Here is a 15,970-nt window from a genome sequence, read left to right as displayed (position 1 = left end):
TATGGTGTTGATTTACAGATATATTCATTATTATTATATATTACCCCTCTATCGTGTACTAAATTAAAAAATGATTGGGTTTCCTGGTGTGTCCACACATACCGCGACATGTTTCTTCTTCTTCTTTGCTTGTTGCAACGTACGTCAACATCAGTTTTTTTTAATTCACCTGACTCTAATTGCAAAAAAAAGGTCTTTCCATTGCAGTTTCACAAGATATACCATTTGCGCTATGCCTGAAAAACCACCTCTTGCCAGCGCAAAAACTTTTAATCAAAAAATGAGACTTTTGGCGAAATTGTCGTTTTTCCATTAGGTAAATTTTTACGCGCAAGTTATATTTGTGCAGTTTGAGAGTCAATGGAAATGCGACTACTGTCTGCTTCTTCAGCACTAGATGTCACTAAATATCACACACTGAACCTGTAAACATTACTAATTGTTCCAGTTTATATAAGTGATCATCTGAACCACTTAAACATGAGAGGATGGAGTTAACAAAAGCCATACAAGTCGCATGTTTTCATTTATCTGAACAATTATGTTCATTTTGGTTCTGTTTCATCCTTTTCATTCTTTTTGGTACCGTTTTTATTTGAAGTGACCAAAAATACACTACAGTACAGTGACCAGTAAATTTAGTTTTATTTTTTGTCTTTGCTAATTGTCACCAGGTTCGGCTAAAAGGTTCAAACAAAAATCCTATTTTTAAGCACACCGAAGTGTCATTTACACTGTTACATCTAATAATAATGTTAGATAAAGTATTAAGCTATTTGTAATTTAAGGGAGTTTCATTGCTGGCGGGTGGAAACCTCATAAGTCCATTTTTGGTCTTTTTTTTTTTTTGTCAAAAAACAATTCTTTTGATCAGTCTTCACTTTGGCCTGACAGTTTTAGAAATATTTAACCTTCTTTCCAATTATTAAAGAATATTTGGGAGAAGGAGTTAGGCAGAACATTAGAAGATAACGGCTGGTTAAACATCTGTGAAAGAATTCATTTTCCTTTTACAAGTAATAAAGTTAAGGAAGCTAATTTTAAATTCATCCACACAATCTACTTAACTCCAATATAAATGCATAGAATATCAAGGGATATCTCATCAGTGTGCCATAGATGCAAAAAGAGGGAAGGGACATTCATGCACATGTTCTGGGACTGCTACCTTTTAAAAAGTTATTGGAGCTCAATTCATTCTCTCACTCAATCAGTCTTGGACTTACAATTTGATTTAAGCAGCACTTTATATTTACTAAATGACACATATAATTTACAGTTAGATCATAAAAAAAGCAGGATACTTATTTTGATCACTTACTTTGCAAAGAAATGCATACTTTTATTTTGGAAGAATGATTCCCCTCCATCTTTTAAGATTTTCCATGATCAGTTGTCTTCTTTTTAACCTTTAGAAAAACTGACTTTGGATAAATTTAATCGTGGCCATCTCTTTAATGAATTTTGGTTGCCTTTAGTTTGAGTTTGTACACCATGAATACTGCCCTACTACTGCTATTTATGTTACAGCATGCATCACTATGCTTGTGCTTATGTTGCTACCCTTATTATTGTTTTTATTATTTTATTTTTTATTTTTATATTTAGACTTTTATGTTCTTAACCTGTTACTTTTGGGTGTGTTTAGTTGGTTTATTCCTTTAGGGGTGGGAAGAGTGCACAAAGGAGAATTGCAAAATGTAAGACCCAGTATCACTATGCTTGTACTGTATCTGGATGATTTTCTTTTGTGAAATATAAAGATATTAAAAAAAAAGAAAGAAAGAAAGAAAGAAATATGTAACCAATGAAAAGAGTTGAAAACAGTTTGTGACTACATCTCTTAACTTCATCCATTTATTTAGAATATACATTGTTTTTCCAGTTTCCTGAAAAATAACCCTTTTGGACATAAGAGGTTTCCACCCAACAGCAATGATATGTTACATATTACAATCCTCTATTCTGTATTTTGTGGTGAAAGGTTTAAGGCATAGGTTTCAAACATGTGGCCTGGGTGCCAAATCCGGCCCGCCAAAGGGTCTAATCTGGCCCCTGGGAGGAATTTGTGAAAGGTAAAAATTATACTGAAGATATTTATCATTTTAGTTCAGGTTCCACAAACGGACCAATTTAATCTGCAGTGGGTCAGATCAGTAAAATACTATCATAATAACCTATAAATACTCACAACTCCACATTTTCCTCTTTGTAAATGTAAACGTTTTCATGCCATTTTACTGTATTTACACTAAAACAAACTAACATTTCACAAAAACATGAATAACCTCAACAAATATGAACATTTTAAAACGTCTGAAGTGTAATTTTAACAATATTCTGCCTGTTATTAAATGCTTTGTGTATTTGTTGATCCACTGTGATCTGTACATTGTAATTTACATGTGTAAATAATAAACAGACATAATATTGTAAAAATTGCACTTAGTTTTCTTATGAACTTTCAGTTTGTTCATGTCATTCACATTGTTTTAAAGGATAGTTGGGAGATGTAAACATTTTCATCGCATAATTTTACTTCTTTTGCTAAAAAACATAGAGGAAAGTTTGCAGTTGACATTTTTTAATATATTACTATGTTATTATTTCACTGGTCTGGCCCACTGCAGATCAAATTTGGCTTAATGTAGCCCCTGAAATAAAATGAGTTTGACACCCCTGGTTTAAGGTCTTCCAAAGCACTCAGATGCATTTAGATGTTTGGTATTTGGTGCTGAAGGACGCAAAACGACTGACGTGTGTATAATGATTTACTTTGTGTGTCCACTACAAAAAAAAAAAAAGGATTAAGAAATCATCTCATCTTTTGGATTTCCCACAGAGTGACTTTTCTCAATTACAGATCTGTAGCCGTGTATGACAGATGATGAGCCCAGTTAATTGCAGCTCCTTATCTTTCCTCTTTAAAGAACTCCAGATAAGCTGGCCTCCTCTTAGCACCTCACACCTAATTAGACTCCCCACTGAAACACACTGGGATTAGTGTGTGTGGAGGCGGGGGAAAAAACAAAACAAAAAAAAAACACTAAGAAAACAGAGATGTTTTACCTGTCTCTCAACACTTTTTCCCTTCACAACCACTGCTCTTTATAAAAAAAAATTTGCTGATGTTGCAGTTTCTTTAAATGTACAAATACAAATAAGACTGTGGACATTTTAATCATGAAATAAAAAATATACGCAGTGTTAATAAGTAAAAACATACAGCTCTTTATTTGGGATTAAAATAATCAATTTTTCCTTTGTGTTTATTTTAATCAGAGCTCAAGAAAAACATCATCCTGTGGTTAACTGTCCAAACAGGGAAACGATTCACACATCATCCTGAGACACAGTAAGTAAATATTTTCACCATTTTACATTAAATAATTGCCTTAATTGGAAACAGCATGATGCAACAGTTTTTTCAGACACATTATTAATTTTTTTTTTTTTTTTAAATAATGTTCTTTTCAGTGAATATTTTTTATATTTTTAAGTACAGCTGTGAAACTGCATTGCTGGGTCTCAGGACGATATGACTTCATTGTCCATCTTGTGTATTTTTATGACTGAAAATTCTGACCGTGATGCAGTAAAAACATTTCCTTTCCCCACAGTTACAATGAAGAAAGTGCTCTTCCAATCTGTTTAAAGCACCGAGATGGGACAAAAATCAAAGTAAGTCTTTGCCGTCTCTCATCAGTTTTTCATATCCCAGCAGGAGAAAATGTACCAAAACACAAGGCACAGCAAGATGTTGAAATCGATTTATTTCTTCTCCTTCCTTCTGGCTCTGAACTTCAAAAACCTGTCTGACTTTTACAGCTGTGATAAACCCGTGAAAAGCAGACACAGTTTTCTCTTTTTGTTCTCCCCGGTGTCTATGTATGAAGCTGTTTTGCTCCCCCTTCAGGCAGTAAAACGGAAATACATCCCAATGACAACATAACATGGGTGTTTCTGCGCATCTGATCCTGTGTTGTTTGAACGATTATAGACGAGGTGAGAACAGAAATCTCTCTAAAAGTTATGTTTTCTCCATTTAAGGCACGTTGACATATTCCCCCAGAACCACCGTCATCAATGTGGTCTGTATCGCCTCAACTCATACATTTGAGTTTATTTCTAGAGTAAATCACAGGAGGTCTTCAGGCAAACTGCTCGACCTCACTCTTCCTCTTCTTCTTCTTCTTGGACTTTGGTGGTTCTTCACTAAAGCTAGATGTGATATCAGGTTCATGTTTCCTCTTTTTGCTCGGCTTATTGCTGTGGTAGCCACTAGAGTCACTTCCGTGGACCTCCATGCAGGACAGCTCAACCTCCTCCTCCTCTTCTTTCAGCTGCTTCTCCTTCTTCTTTTTCTTCTTCTTTTTCTCAACAGCGTCATTGCCGTTCTCCTCCTTCATGTTTCCCATCAACTCAGCTGTTGTGTTACCATCTTGCTGGTACGAAGGTGGTGCCGTTATCGCCTCTTCTCTCTCCTCCTCTTTGATTTTGTCTTTCTTCTTTTTCTTCTTCTTTTTCGGGGTGTTGTCAGGACATTCCTGAGCCGGTTCTGGGGTTGGCTCTGGGGCCAGTCCTGCATCAGGTTGGTCTGACTCCTCTGCGGCAACGCTGGACTCTGTACTTTCAGCCATAGCCAACAGCTCCTGGACCCTGATGCACACAAAGGCAAATCACAGTCATCAATCAAGGACAAGCACTTCAGTTACAAAGAGATGCACATCCTTCACTGTCTGGCCAAAAAAAAAGTTGCACATGAAATATTTCACTGCACCACCTTTGGTTTTGATTACAAGAGACGTTCACTGGATTAACTAAGCAAATAGTTCAGATCCTTCCATGGGTAAGTACTGCTGTGGTTAATAATGTTTCAGCTGTAACAGGTTATTTAACTCTAACTAGGGACGTAAACAATTAATCAACTATCAATTAATTGTCGATAAGAATTTGCTCAATTAAATTATTAATTGTCGGTTAATTGCCCTTTTCCACGTCCTGTCCGAAGGCTGCCGGTTTGTCTGCACTGCAACACTGCAGCTGGGATAGCCGGTCATCGAACTGGATCATGGCATTGATGAGTTAGTATGACTTTAGGGACATGGTGGAGCAAAACACAGACCCGTCTGTTTGTGGGAGCGGTGCACCCCCGCCTAAATACATGAACAAATGTGGGGTCGGTATCGTATCGGAGTGTTTTCCCTGGAGGTTGGTCTAGTCCACGGTCAACTGGACTATCTGGTCAGTGAGACATAAGTTGAAAACATCTTCCAGCCTCCTGATCCAGGCCACAGGTATGTCCCACATTACGTCCCGTAGTCACCCTGTGGCCACAGGAAAATAACGGGGGGGGGGGGGGGGATCTCCGCGCTGAAATCTCATTTCATCATGTCAGTGATGCTAAGTCAGAAATGCCCATTTCTTCTAAACTGCCCCTCTTTAGATCCATTTATTTTATTTCTCTGCAGAATTTCTTTAGTTCTACTCCATAAATGTCATTGTCTGTACTGTATCCAATGGTACAATAAATCAATCACTAAGGAATATGACATGCTTTTTTTATGAACAATATAAACAATTTTTAGCTTTTATTTGTATAGACCCTATCAAAAAAAATTCAGTTTCTCAGGAAAATCACTGCTTATCAAGTAACTGCTAATCAATCGATAAGGTCAACCAACTAAGGATTAATAGATTAATCAATAATTTGCATCCCTAACTCTAACTGATGCAGTAAGTAGCCACATGGGGTCGCCTGGAATTCAAATGGGGTCACCTGAAATTTCTAGTAATTGATAAAAAAATATTGCTGATAAAAAATATTTTTTAATGATTCAATATATATTTCATTATAATTAAAATGCCACACACTTCTCCTAATAAAAATCAAGTTCAAATAAAATGCAGGATATAATATCTGAGACGGTATATCTTGATGGACCTGATCATGTGACCGCATGCGTTACGACACTTCTACCTGCTCAGACACAGTCGCAGTCAGAAAACCGGACTGAACAGAGAATGGGAAGATTTCTTCACCCGCCTGACCCCACTAAGACATCTACAAGAGAAAAATGTCTCTGTTTTGAATGTCTGGGGTCGCCAGAAATTTGTGATGTTAAAATGGGGTCACAAGCCAAAAAATGCTGGTAACCACTAAAGTAGCCTCTCATGTGTTTAATGTAAGATTGGACAATGCCAAGATTGATCAGGACCATCAGGCTTGTGACAAAATGGTTCAGGAAGAATGAGACACCATTTTCACACATGAATTAGCCTCCATGAAGTCCAGACTCTAATTTGGGATGTGATGAAGACTTGATGCAGCGGTCCAATTCTATAACATCAATAATCAAAAACGAGGCTTACGCTGTTAGGTGCTGACAGCAAGGGTATGTCCCTGAAATCCCCCCAGTCCTCTGCTATATATAAATCTATCTATTATAATTGTTAGACAATCAATATGAACTCAATCTGAGCTACATCAACCTGACAGTGGCAGAATAATGCTCAGAAAACCAATTTTTCTCCACAAAACTCCACCTCGTGAATGAAAATGACACCATATGAACTCTGGATGGTAGTGAGAAAGTGGACATTTGTAAGATGATCAATATGAACCAAATTTGATCTCAAACAGCCTGTTAGTGCTTGATTTATGTCCAAAAAATTGATTTTTAACTAAAACACCCCCATTTGGATGACCTATAATACTGATAGAGAGGCTGTAATCAAGGGTTCTTCCACTAGGGGTCTCCTATGTTGGTTATCAAGGGAGAAGAAATCCAATCAAATCTGTCCTAGTTATGTTCATACTAAGGTATCCGGCGGCGGATCTGGCATTCGGGGTGAAACCATTATATCCCTGAAACTCGATTTTGGGGATAAAATTAATGCAACTATGGACGCAAAAAAATATTATGAACCTTTTATTGTGACACTATGTAAGCATTATGGGGCAAAAAAGATGTCAAAGTGAATGTCTCCAGTAATCAAAACCAAAGGTGATGGAGTCAAATATTGCATGTGTGAGGTTTTTTTTTGGCCGGGCAGTGTATAAACTAAAGTTATCTTCCAACGGCTGCAGTTACATATTAAAGTCCAATCAAACTCTGTGATATGTTTTGTATTCCACCACAGATCATTTCATATCCAGAAATCATTGTGTGTAAAAGTGTGTGTCTTGCCACAAAAAACTCCCCCACTTTTGGACCCTTTGATTACAGTACACATTCACCATGGTAACGCTGGATAAGCTTGAACATTGTCACAAAATGTATTACAGTCCATAGGTGGAATTTTTGGCCAAGAGCTTATACTGGTGATAGAGAGTTGGATCACTGTGTAAAATTCTCTCCAGCACATCCTAAAGGTTCACAATGGGGTTCAGGTCTGGATTCTAAAGAGGCCAATCCATGTGTGAAACCTGTCAACCTGAACTACTCAATATTTTAGCCTGGTGATTCCTGGCCTTGTTATCTTGGAATATTCCTGTGTCATAAGTGAAGAAAAACCCTGATGTTCAGAGTTGATCATTCAGTATAATCAGGTAGACAGCTGAGATCACAGTTTCATTTTTTTTCTTTGCTCTGCGGTCTAGTCTTTATGTTCTCTAGCAAATTACAGCCTTTCATCCAATTAGTTTCACTGATGCCTTTCTGTTTTCTTGAGGTTGCATTGTTCAGTAAGACCCAATATCTTAAATTCTCTTTGCATGTGGAAATGTTCTTACTTTAATATAAACATTACTGTGAGTTCTAATGTTGATTTTCCAGTGTGATTTCACTAAATATTGAAGTGAAGTTTCCAAACCACATTTCTTCCTTGAAGATGATGGTTCACCACTATCTTTCCTGGTTTTAATAATGGGTTGGACAGTTTTTAAACACAGTTTTGGTACTTTAAGCATTTGCTTAGTTTTTTTTTTTTTTTTCGATGCAGATGTTGGGATATGTCTAATAACATTGTTCTTAAAGAAATAAGAAGCTTGCTGCATCAGTTAAGATTAAAAAACTTGTTGAAGCTCAAATATATCAATCACTGCAGTAATTGTCCAAAGGAAGGATCTGAGCTATTTGCTGAGTTAAATGCAGGTGGAGACTTTTTGCCCAGGCTGTGTGTGCACGTGCATGTGTCAACTACTTTTTTAACATCATAAGGTAGATGGATACACAACTTTCCAGTTTGTTCCAGTTAATTCATTAATGCTGCAGTCCTGTTGACAACCCAACAAATATAGCTGCACGCTTCTTTTATTTTAAATAAGGGTCCGATCAAATGCATGTATTATACTTATTTGAGTAGGTATTTATAAGCACTTTAACATTATGTATAATAAAATTTGGGGAGATAAAATTTTTAGGTGAAAAATGTCAAATTTCTGCACAGTTACACGAGGACTTGAAATGGACATCAATTTTTTAAGCTTTACACAAACATTCAAAACATGCTGTTCTTGACAGAAATTGATATCAAGTAGGACTAAACCTTTTAGATATTATGTTCAACTATAGTGAAAATAAAATTTGGAGTAAAATATTAAAAACTCTCTCTTTTATTGACATGAGAATGTGGTAACGTGGACAGGTTGCCATAGTAACACGTGAACGACACTTTACCATTGTATGCATCACCCAAAATGTTGACTTATTTTTTAAAACGAGCCAGATATAATCACAATGCTTTATTTAATGCATTTAATACTAACAGTGTCATTTACAACTTGTGGTGGTCCATACCGATATAGGTCAATTACAAATAAAGTGTAATTTGTCAGTAACAGTTCACAGATAGTCTTTTAAATGTGACCAGTGTATGAATTCACAAACTTCATAATTCAGAATTTTAATCACTCAAAGTAACAGACAGTCTTTTCATGTCTTTTTGTTCATTTAATGCAGCCTAGCAGAAGGTTCGAAACTTCTCCTGTACTGTGTAAGTGGTATTTTAAAAAGGATAACAGTTCAAAAAAATAAGAGATCTTTAGCTAAAAAATTAGCTCACTTGATAAATGATGTGTACAAATTTACTTTTTCATGTTGATGTTCACTTTGCCTTGATCAGACCAAGGAATAAAAAAAATAAAAAAAATAAAAAAAAAATTAAAAATATCAAAAAACACTTTACTGAAACAAATGGGCTCTTTGTGTAGACTTATAGCCCATAAAAATTAACATCAGACGGACTTACTATGTGTGCACAGGTTGAAGAATTATTATGGATCGTTACTATTTCACACTTGCCTTGTCCTGTCCAGCTTTCCTCGGATCAGCAGTACTCCTACAGCGTCAGTGTCGATTGCTGTCACCTCAAACTCCAGCTCCGATCCGACCCTTGGCCCCGCATCCCGCCAGGTTTCCATGGTGACCAAGTGAGGTTTAGGAATGCTGGCATTGAAGTAGCCATGCACTAGGCAACCGACATGGCTTACACCTAATTTATTCACCTTACCCTGGGATGACACACACACAGAGGGAAAGGGAGAGGTTGAAATGAATGACTGGCCTGGTGCTGATGGGACCGTTTGTCATCCATTGATATTATAGCTGCGCAATATATCGTTTGAGCATTGACATTGCAATGTACATTTGCGCAATAGTCACATCACAGGTTCTGCAATGTAGGAGGCAAATGAACTCAACATATTCTCATCTGATTTCAAGGGTACCTGACACACAATGCAGGCAGCGATCCACCAATCACAATCGTTTTTAATCAGTTTGGAGTGAGTCACTGTGTGAGTCACCATTTATGTTGGCACCACACAGCTATTATATCCTCCTGAATATTTTTTCATATTGCAATATATATCACAGGGTTTGAAAAAAATTGCAATGCCAGTTTTTTCCAATACCGTGCAGCCCTAATCGATATTGTAATAAACAAATAAATAAATAAATAAGTATTGATAAATCTCTGAATATGAACCTTACCCGTAATTTATCTCCTTGTTTTGGCTGGAAAACAATAAAGTTGGCTTGTATGTTCATGTGAATGTAGCCGGTGTCATTGCAGATGGCGCTTGTCTCTCCTATTACCTGTATGTTCTCATAAGCCACGGGCACGCCATTGAAACTGCAAAAGACAAACAGATCATGATGACTTAACATGGCAGGACGTCTAGCTGCTGCATCTTCTTGTAGATTAATGCATATACAGGGGTTGGACAAAATAATGGAAACACCTTAAAAAATCAACAAAATATAATTTAATATGGTGTAGGTCCACCTTTTGCGGCAATTACAGCCTCAATTCTCCGAGGTATTGATTCATACAACTTGTGAATTGGGGCGACACGGTGGTGCAGTGGTTAGCACTCGTGCCTCACAGCAAGAAGGTCCTGGGTTCGATTCCAACACCAGTCGACGGGGGGTGGGACCTTTCTGTGTGGAGTTTGCATGTTCTCCCTGTGTCTGCGTGGGTTCTCTCCGGGTACTCCGGCTTCCTCCCACAATCCAAAAACATGCACTAATAGGTTAATTGGTTAATCTAAATTGCCCATAGGTGTGAATGTGAGAGTGATTGTTTGTCTCTATATGTCGGCCCTGCGATGAACTGGCGACTTGTCCAGGGTGTACCCCGCCTTCGCCCCTATGTAGCTGGGATAGGCTCCAAGCGACCCCCGTGACCCTAGTGAGGATAAAGCGGGTTCAGAAAATGAATGAATGAATGAATGAATGAACTTGTGAATTGTTTCCAAAGGAATTTTAAGCCATTCTTCAGTTAGAATACCCTCCAACTCTTTTAGAGACGATGGCAGTGGAAATCGACGTCTTACTTGAATCTCTAAAACTGACCATAAATGCTCAATAATGTTGAGGTCTGGGGACTGTGCCGGCCATACGAGATGCTCAACTTCATTAGAATGTTCCTCATGCCATTCTTTAACAATTCTAGCTGTATGGATTGGGGCATTATCATCTTGAGGTGAAGGTGTTTCCATTATTTTGTCCAACCCCTGTATCATGAATTAATAAAGTTACTGGCCGGGACACACAAGCTTAGCATCCCGTCACACTAATGAAATTCATCATAAAGGTAAAACTGCAGAGGAAAAAATCACCTATTTGATTATTATAGACTGTTGGTAGTTTATTGGACAATGATGCATCATGTTCTGTAGTGTCATTGTGCTGTTAAAACATCGATCTAAAAAATTAAAATAGCACTGTTTTAAACTGTGACACAAATCTAAGAGGGCGTTTAAAGAGTTTAAGAAGAATTTTCTCAACCCATAAGGAAACATGTCATTCCTCTGTTCATTACAAACAGTACAAAAGCAACACACAGAGAGATCTGTAATTTTCACTGAACAGGAAGGAGGTAAAATGAGCAATAAAAACAAAACTAAAGTTGTCAGACATTGTAGTGGAGCAAAAAGTACAATGTTTATTTTCAAGGTGCAGTGGAATATCAGTATAAATACAGAGATTCAGCCCCAGGGTTAAAGTTAATAGTTGAGGATAGACTTTACAGTTCTGTTGCTGGTCTATAAAGCTCTGAATGGTTTAGGACCAAAATACATCAGTGACCTCCTGATCCAGTATGAGCCCACCAGACCCCTCAGGTCATCTGGATCCGGTCTGTTGTCAGTTCCCAGAGTCAAAACCAGACTTGGAGAAGCTGTGTTCAGCTTCTATGCTCCACATCTGGAACAAACTCCCAGAAAGCCTTAGATCAGCTGAAACACTTTAACAGTTCACTTAAATCTAGGTTAAAGACCCACCTGTTCTCAGCTGCATTTGAATAGAGTTCTTATTCAGAAGTTCAGATCTGCACTGTTTCTTTAAATCTACATGTTTTTATCTGTTTTTTTTTGTCTTTTCATGCCTATACCTTTTATTGCTTCCCCTGCACCCTGCTGTAATGCTTTTAATGTTTTATGTAAAGGACTTTGAATTAGTTTACAGGATTACTCATCAGTACCAGATATACAATACAATGGTTCCTTTTCAAATATCACTTTTTTTTTTCTTTTTCTTTTTGCGTGTATCATTATTTTATGCTTCTTTGAATTTTCATTTCTATATTATGTTGTGCAAAGAAGTCAATTAGTAGCAAACAGGAAGCTTGTATCATTTCCATATTTGAAATAAATCAATTTAAAAAAATAAATTGTCCTGTACGTGAAATGTGCTATATACACTACAAACAAAAAGTTAAGGATATTTCATTTTTTGGGGGTCATTTTTTGGTCATTTTTGCCATTTGTCTGTAAAACTATGTCTGGTCATTAAAAATGTGTTTCAGTTCAATTCACACAAAAAAGTAATAAACACTGTGCAACAATTCCAACTGGAAAAAATAGTCTAAAAATTAAAAATATCTTTAATTTTTTGTTTGTAGTGTAAATAAACCTGCCTTGACTTTAACCCTTTCATGCATGAATTATGAGAACTATAGTAAAGATTTTTTTTTTCCTGAGTGTTTTTATTCCTCTTTTGACTTGAAAAAAACAATGTGATTTTTAAAAAAATTTATTTATTTATTTATTTATTTTTAATTAACCTATTTTTCATGGAGTTACAAAAATGTCCACTCAGCAGGACACCGTGTGTCTAATTTTTGAAGCAAAGACACATGTATTTAAAACGCAATATCAGAAAGTGATAAACTGTATGAAAACTATGAAATAAAAACATTTTTAATGCAGCTAATATGATGTTTTTTTTCACATTTTTTCATACTCTAATACTAGTTATTACTCACTTCATGCAGATTATATATATATATATATATATATATATATATATATATATATATATATATATATATATATATATATATATATATATATATATTAAAACCTTTTTGTTTCAGAAAATGTTAATTGCAGTCTAATAACCACCAGAAGTTGGTATAATAGGTTTCTGAAGAACAGCAAAGTTACAGTAGTGGTATGAATTGGAGCGTTTGGGATGATGCACAAATGTCCACTGTATTGGCTGAAATGGAACTAAAACAGAAAACCCATGAATATTAGGGTGGTCCAACAATCATGGTAAAAAATAAAGTTTCAGATAACCTCAATTAGAACCCTGCATTGGGTTTTGGCATTCAAAAGACGATTTAGGAAAAAATTTGGAAGAAAAAGGAGATGTTTTAGAGATTGCACAAATTGCTGGAAGTTTCCTGGAAATTGACTAATTTTGCATTTTCAGCATAGCTGAGCTGACCTGTAAGAGAAGCAGCAGTACTATCAAAACCAAAGTTTTAGCGCTTCATCTAGCAATATATGGATTAAATAAGGCTGCCGACATCTGTGGTACTGGAGTGAAGAATTGGTTGGCCTGGCATTCTGTGACTCCAGTGTGACACAAGAGCAGAAGCAGCTGATGGTTCACAACATGGTGGAAAGTGAAGGTTCTTTGTGTTCCACTAAAGCGTTGGGATGTCCTTAATCCATCAGATTCTGAAGGGAAGCAGATCAGTGATGTTGTCACCACCAGCACCATGGGTTTCTTTGAAACTTTGGATCTGCCACAAACATTCTTCAGAATTCCTCCAGAAGACTGGGCTGATGATGGAGACTTTCAGAAGGATGATACAACTGTGCATTCCAGAAAAGTTGCCAGTGATGTTGCTGACAGAGGGGTGGAGCTTATTCAAGACTTCAACTGTAGCCGAACAAAAAATGCAGATCACAAACAGTACTGGCTCCAAGTTGTCAAAGAACACAGGAACATTTTTTGTAATTTCAATAAAGTAACAGTAGTTGTTGGACTTTCTAAGGAACATTTTTATGTGAGTTGCAGTTTGATTTTGCGAAGAAAATCACAAATTATTCTAACATGCCATATTCATTTGGCTAGTTCTGTTATAGTATATACAGCAATCTGCACGTGTCTGTGCAACCTCTAAATATTCATTAATTTGCATAAAATTTGGACAGAAGTAATTTGGCCAGATATGGAATCAAATGCAGGGTTCTAATCCAGAGAATCTTTAATTTTTTTTTAGACCACCCAAGTGAATATACAAGAGAACAGCTGGAGAACAGGTGTCCACTGTAGTGACCACTGTGCCTGAAAGGGTTAACCTCACTAATGGACGGTAGTTATGAAGTGGTTCAAACACAGGTCGGGTCATTTTTACCTCTGAGAAAACCTGAGCAGCTCGTCCTTCAGCTCCTCCTGTATGCCTGTCCTCATTCTGTTCAGATACATAGGTGAAAGAGCGATGTGTCTGCGGTGCGTGTTCATGACCAGACCAGAGCACGGCGCCGACAGCAGCTCCGAGGCGGCGGCGAACGACGTGATGGCACACGGCACCGGCACCGGGCCCGCACCTGTGCCCGGTACAGCGGTCACTCCGTCCGGTTGGCCTGGAGCACAGGTAGCCGGCACTTCACCAGACGTATTTACATGTTTTGGGTCATGTTCAGCATGTTGGGAGTTCGCCATGCTGTGTAGAGAGACCGGAAGGACAACAACAAGTCACTTCCGGTTAGAAGCAGGTTCATTTTGGTTAAACATGGGTTTATGTTTCCTCCTGCTGGTGAGGAGGTGGTACGACAACCTAAACAACAGGTGAAACTCAGGGGAATTAAACCTGTAGAAGTTTGTTGTTTTACTTTTTTTCTCAAGTCCGTAAGGTTAGTCTGTGTAAATACTAAAGTGCTTTTGATTCTACATGTAATCCTCTTCCTCTAAAATGTAAACCTTTCTCCCAGTGGTGTGGTGGTTCCCGGAGAAGTGAGTATACTCTCAATTTTTGCCCTATTTAACTTTTTTTTTTTTTTTTTTTTTTTTTTTAAGTAGTCCAGAAAAACGGAATTTTAGAAACAGTGACATGTCAGACTACTCTATTTAGTTTACCCAAAAATACATCAGTAGTATTTGCTCACCATTATAAAATGATCATGACTTAATCAGGAGCAGTTTGTAGATATTACTGGTCACACAAGCAGCTGCATGAATGGAAATGTATTCAACATGAGGCAAACACAGGATAACATTAGCCTTTCATAACATTACCCTTTCATAACATTAGCCTTTCATAGTGTTAGCCTTTCATAGTGTTAGCCTTTTATAGCGTTAGCCTTTTATAGCGTTAGCCTTTCATAACATTAGCCTTTCATAACGTTACCCTTTCATAACATTAGCCTTTCATAGCGTTAGCCTTTCATAGCGTTAGCCTACTCACACAGTTTAACTATTGGCGGCAACATCTCTTCTCCTCTAAATGTACAGTCATATGTCCAATAGTTTATTCTGAAACCACCTTAAAACTTTCCTCAGGATTATGTATTCCATGAAAGTAGGTTCTCTCAATTTGTGTCACTCATTTGAAAGATGTTTATTCTGCCTTTCTTGTTCACATTTCCAATAACCATGCATCTGTCAACCAGACGTGCAGTGACCTGTCAATCAGCTAGGGTGGCACTGGCACCTGAGGTGTCCAATCAGGTTCCAGAGGTGGTCAGCGCTAAGCAGTAGCCTCTGGCGCTAAGCGTTAGCAATATTTTCCTCAGCATGACCCGCCCTACTCTGCCTCTGATTGGCTCATCAGTGCTCATGCTTAAAGTTAACCAATCTAATCAGTGAAGGTACCAAGTACTAGCCAATTAGAGGTAGAGTAGGGCGGGTCATGGCTTCATCATCCTGGGGGTGCTAATGAATGGTGCATGATAGAAAAATTCTGTGATACACTCTGAGACAAAAGACGGAGTCACTGGATTCTGGAATCAGAAGATTTTACTTGCAAGGAGTCGAGTACATACAGTGAGATGCAGCAGTTGACTGACTAACACCAGGAAGTTTAAGATCTTATGAAAGAACATGAATATTACAATCATTGGACCAAGTGTACAAATATTATGACGTTGATCAAGTTCACCATTGGCTTAGGTATTCAAAACACGGTGATGCATGGGTTCAGTGACAGTGTTTGTACTCTTCCCCCACCTGCCCCATGGCCTGATCTCCTCAAGGGCAGCAGCCCGCTCTGGTCCCAAACTGGATGGACA

At 37.5% G+C, this 15,970-nt stretch overlaps 1 protein-coding gene across 1 annotated transcript; it reads right to left on the bottom strand.

The window, feature by feature from the left end:
• Positions 1–3,210: 3,210 nt before the first annotated feature.
• Positions 3,211–14,420, bottom strand: polr1f (RNA polymerase I subunit F). Its single transcript, XM_030147951.1, has 4 exons — positions 14,098–14,420; positions 9,936–10,077; positions 9,246–9,454; positions 3,211–4,659 (listed from the first exon to the last, which is right to left on the bottom strand). Exons 1-4 carry the CDS (start codon positions 14,403–14,405, stop codon positions 4,152–4,154), a joined length of 1,167 nt encoding a protein of 388 aa, XP_030003811.1. The 5' UTR covers positions 14,406–14,420; the 3' UTR covers positions 3,211–4,151.
• Between the last annotated feature and the right edge of the window lie 1,550 nt (positions 14,421–15,970).

This window comes from Sphaeramia orbicularis, chromosome 11 (assembly GCF_902148855.1).
Source record: "Sphaeramia orbicularis chromosome 11, fSphaOr1.1, whole genome shotgun sequence".
In the NCBI taxonomy this organism is placed as follows: domain Eukaryota; kingdom Metazoa; phylum Chordata; class Actinopteri; order Kurtiformes; family Apogonidae; genus Sphaeramia; species Sphaeramia orbicularis.
This window is presented reverse-complemented; position numbering and strand designations above follow the sequence as displayed.

What these genes read in the sequence shown, in the direction of transcription:
- polr1f (XM_030147951.1), bottom strand. Translation starts at nt 14,405, where the DNA reads ATGGCGAACTCCCAACATGCTGAACATGACCCAAAACATGTAAATACG. An exon ending in AACAAGGAGATAAATTACGG is followed by an intron (nt 9,455 to 9,935) that starts GTAAGGTTCATA and finishes GTGTCATCCCAG; the next exon opens with GGTAAGGTGAATAAATTAGG. An exon ending in GGAAAGCTGGACAGGACAAG is followed by an intron (nt 4,660 to 9,245) that starts GCAAGTGTGAAA and finishes TGTGTGCATCAG; the next exon opens with GGTCCAGGAGCTGTTGGCTA.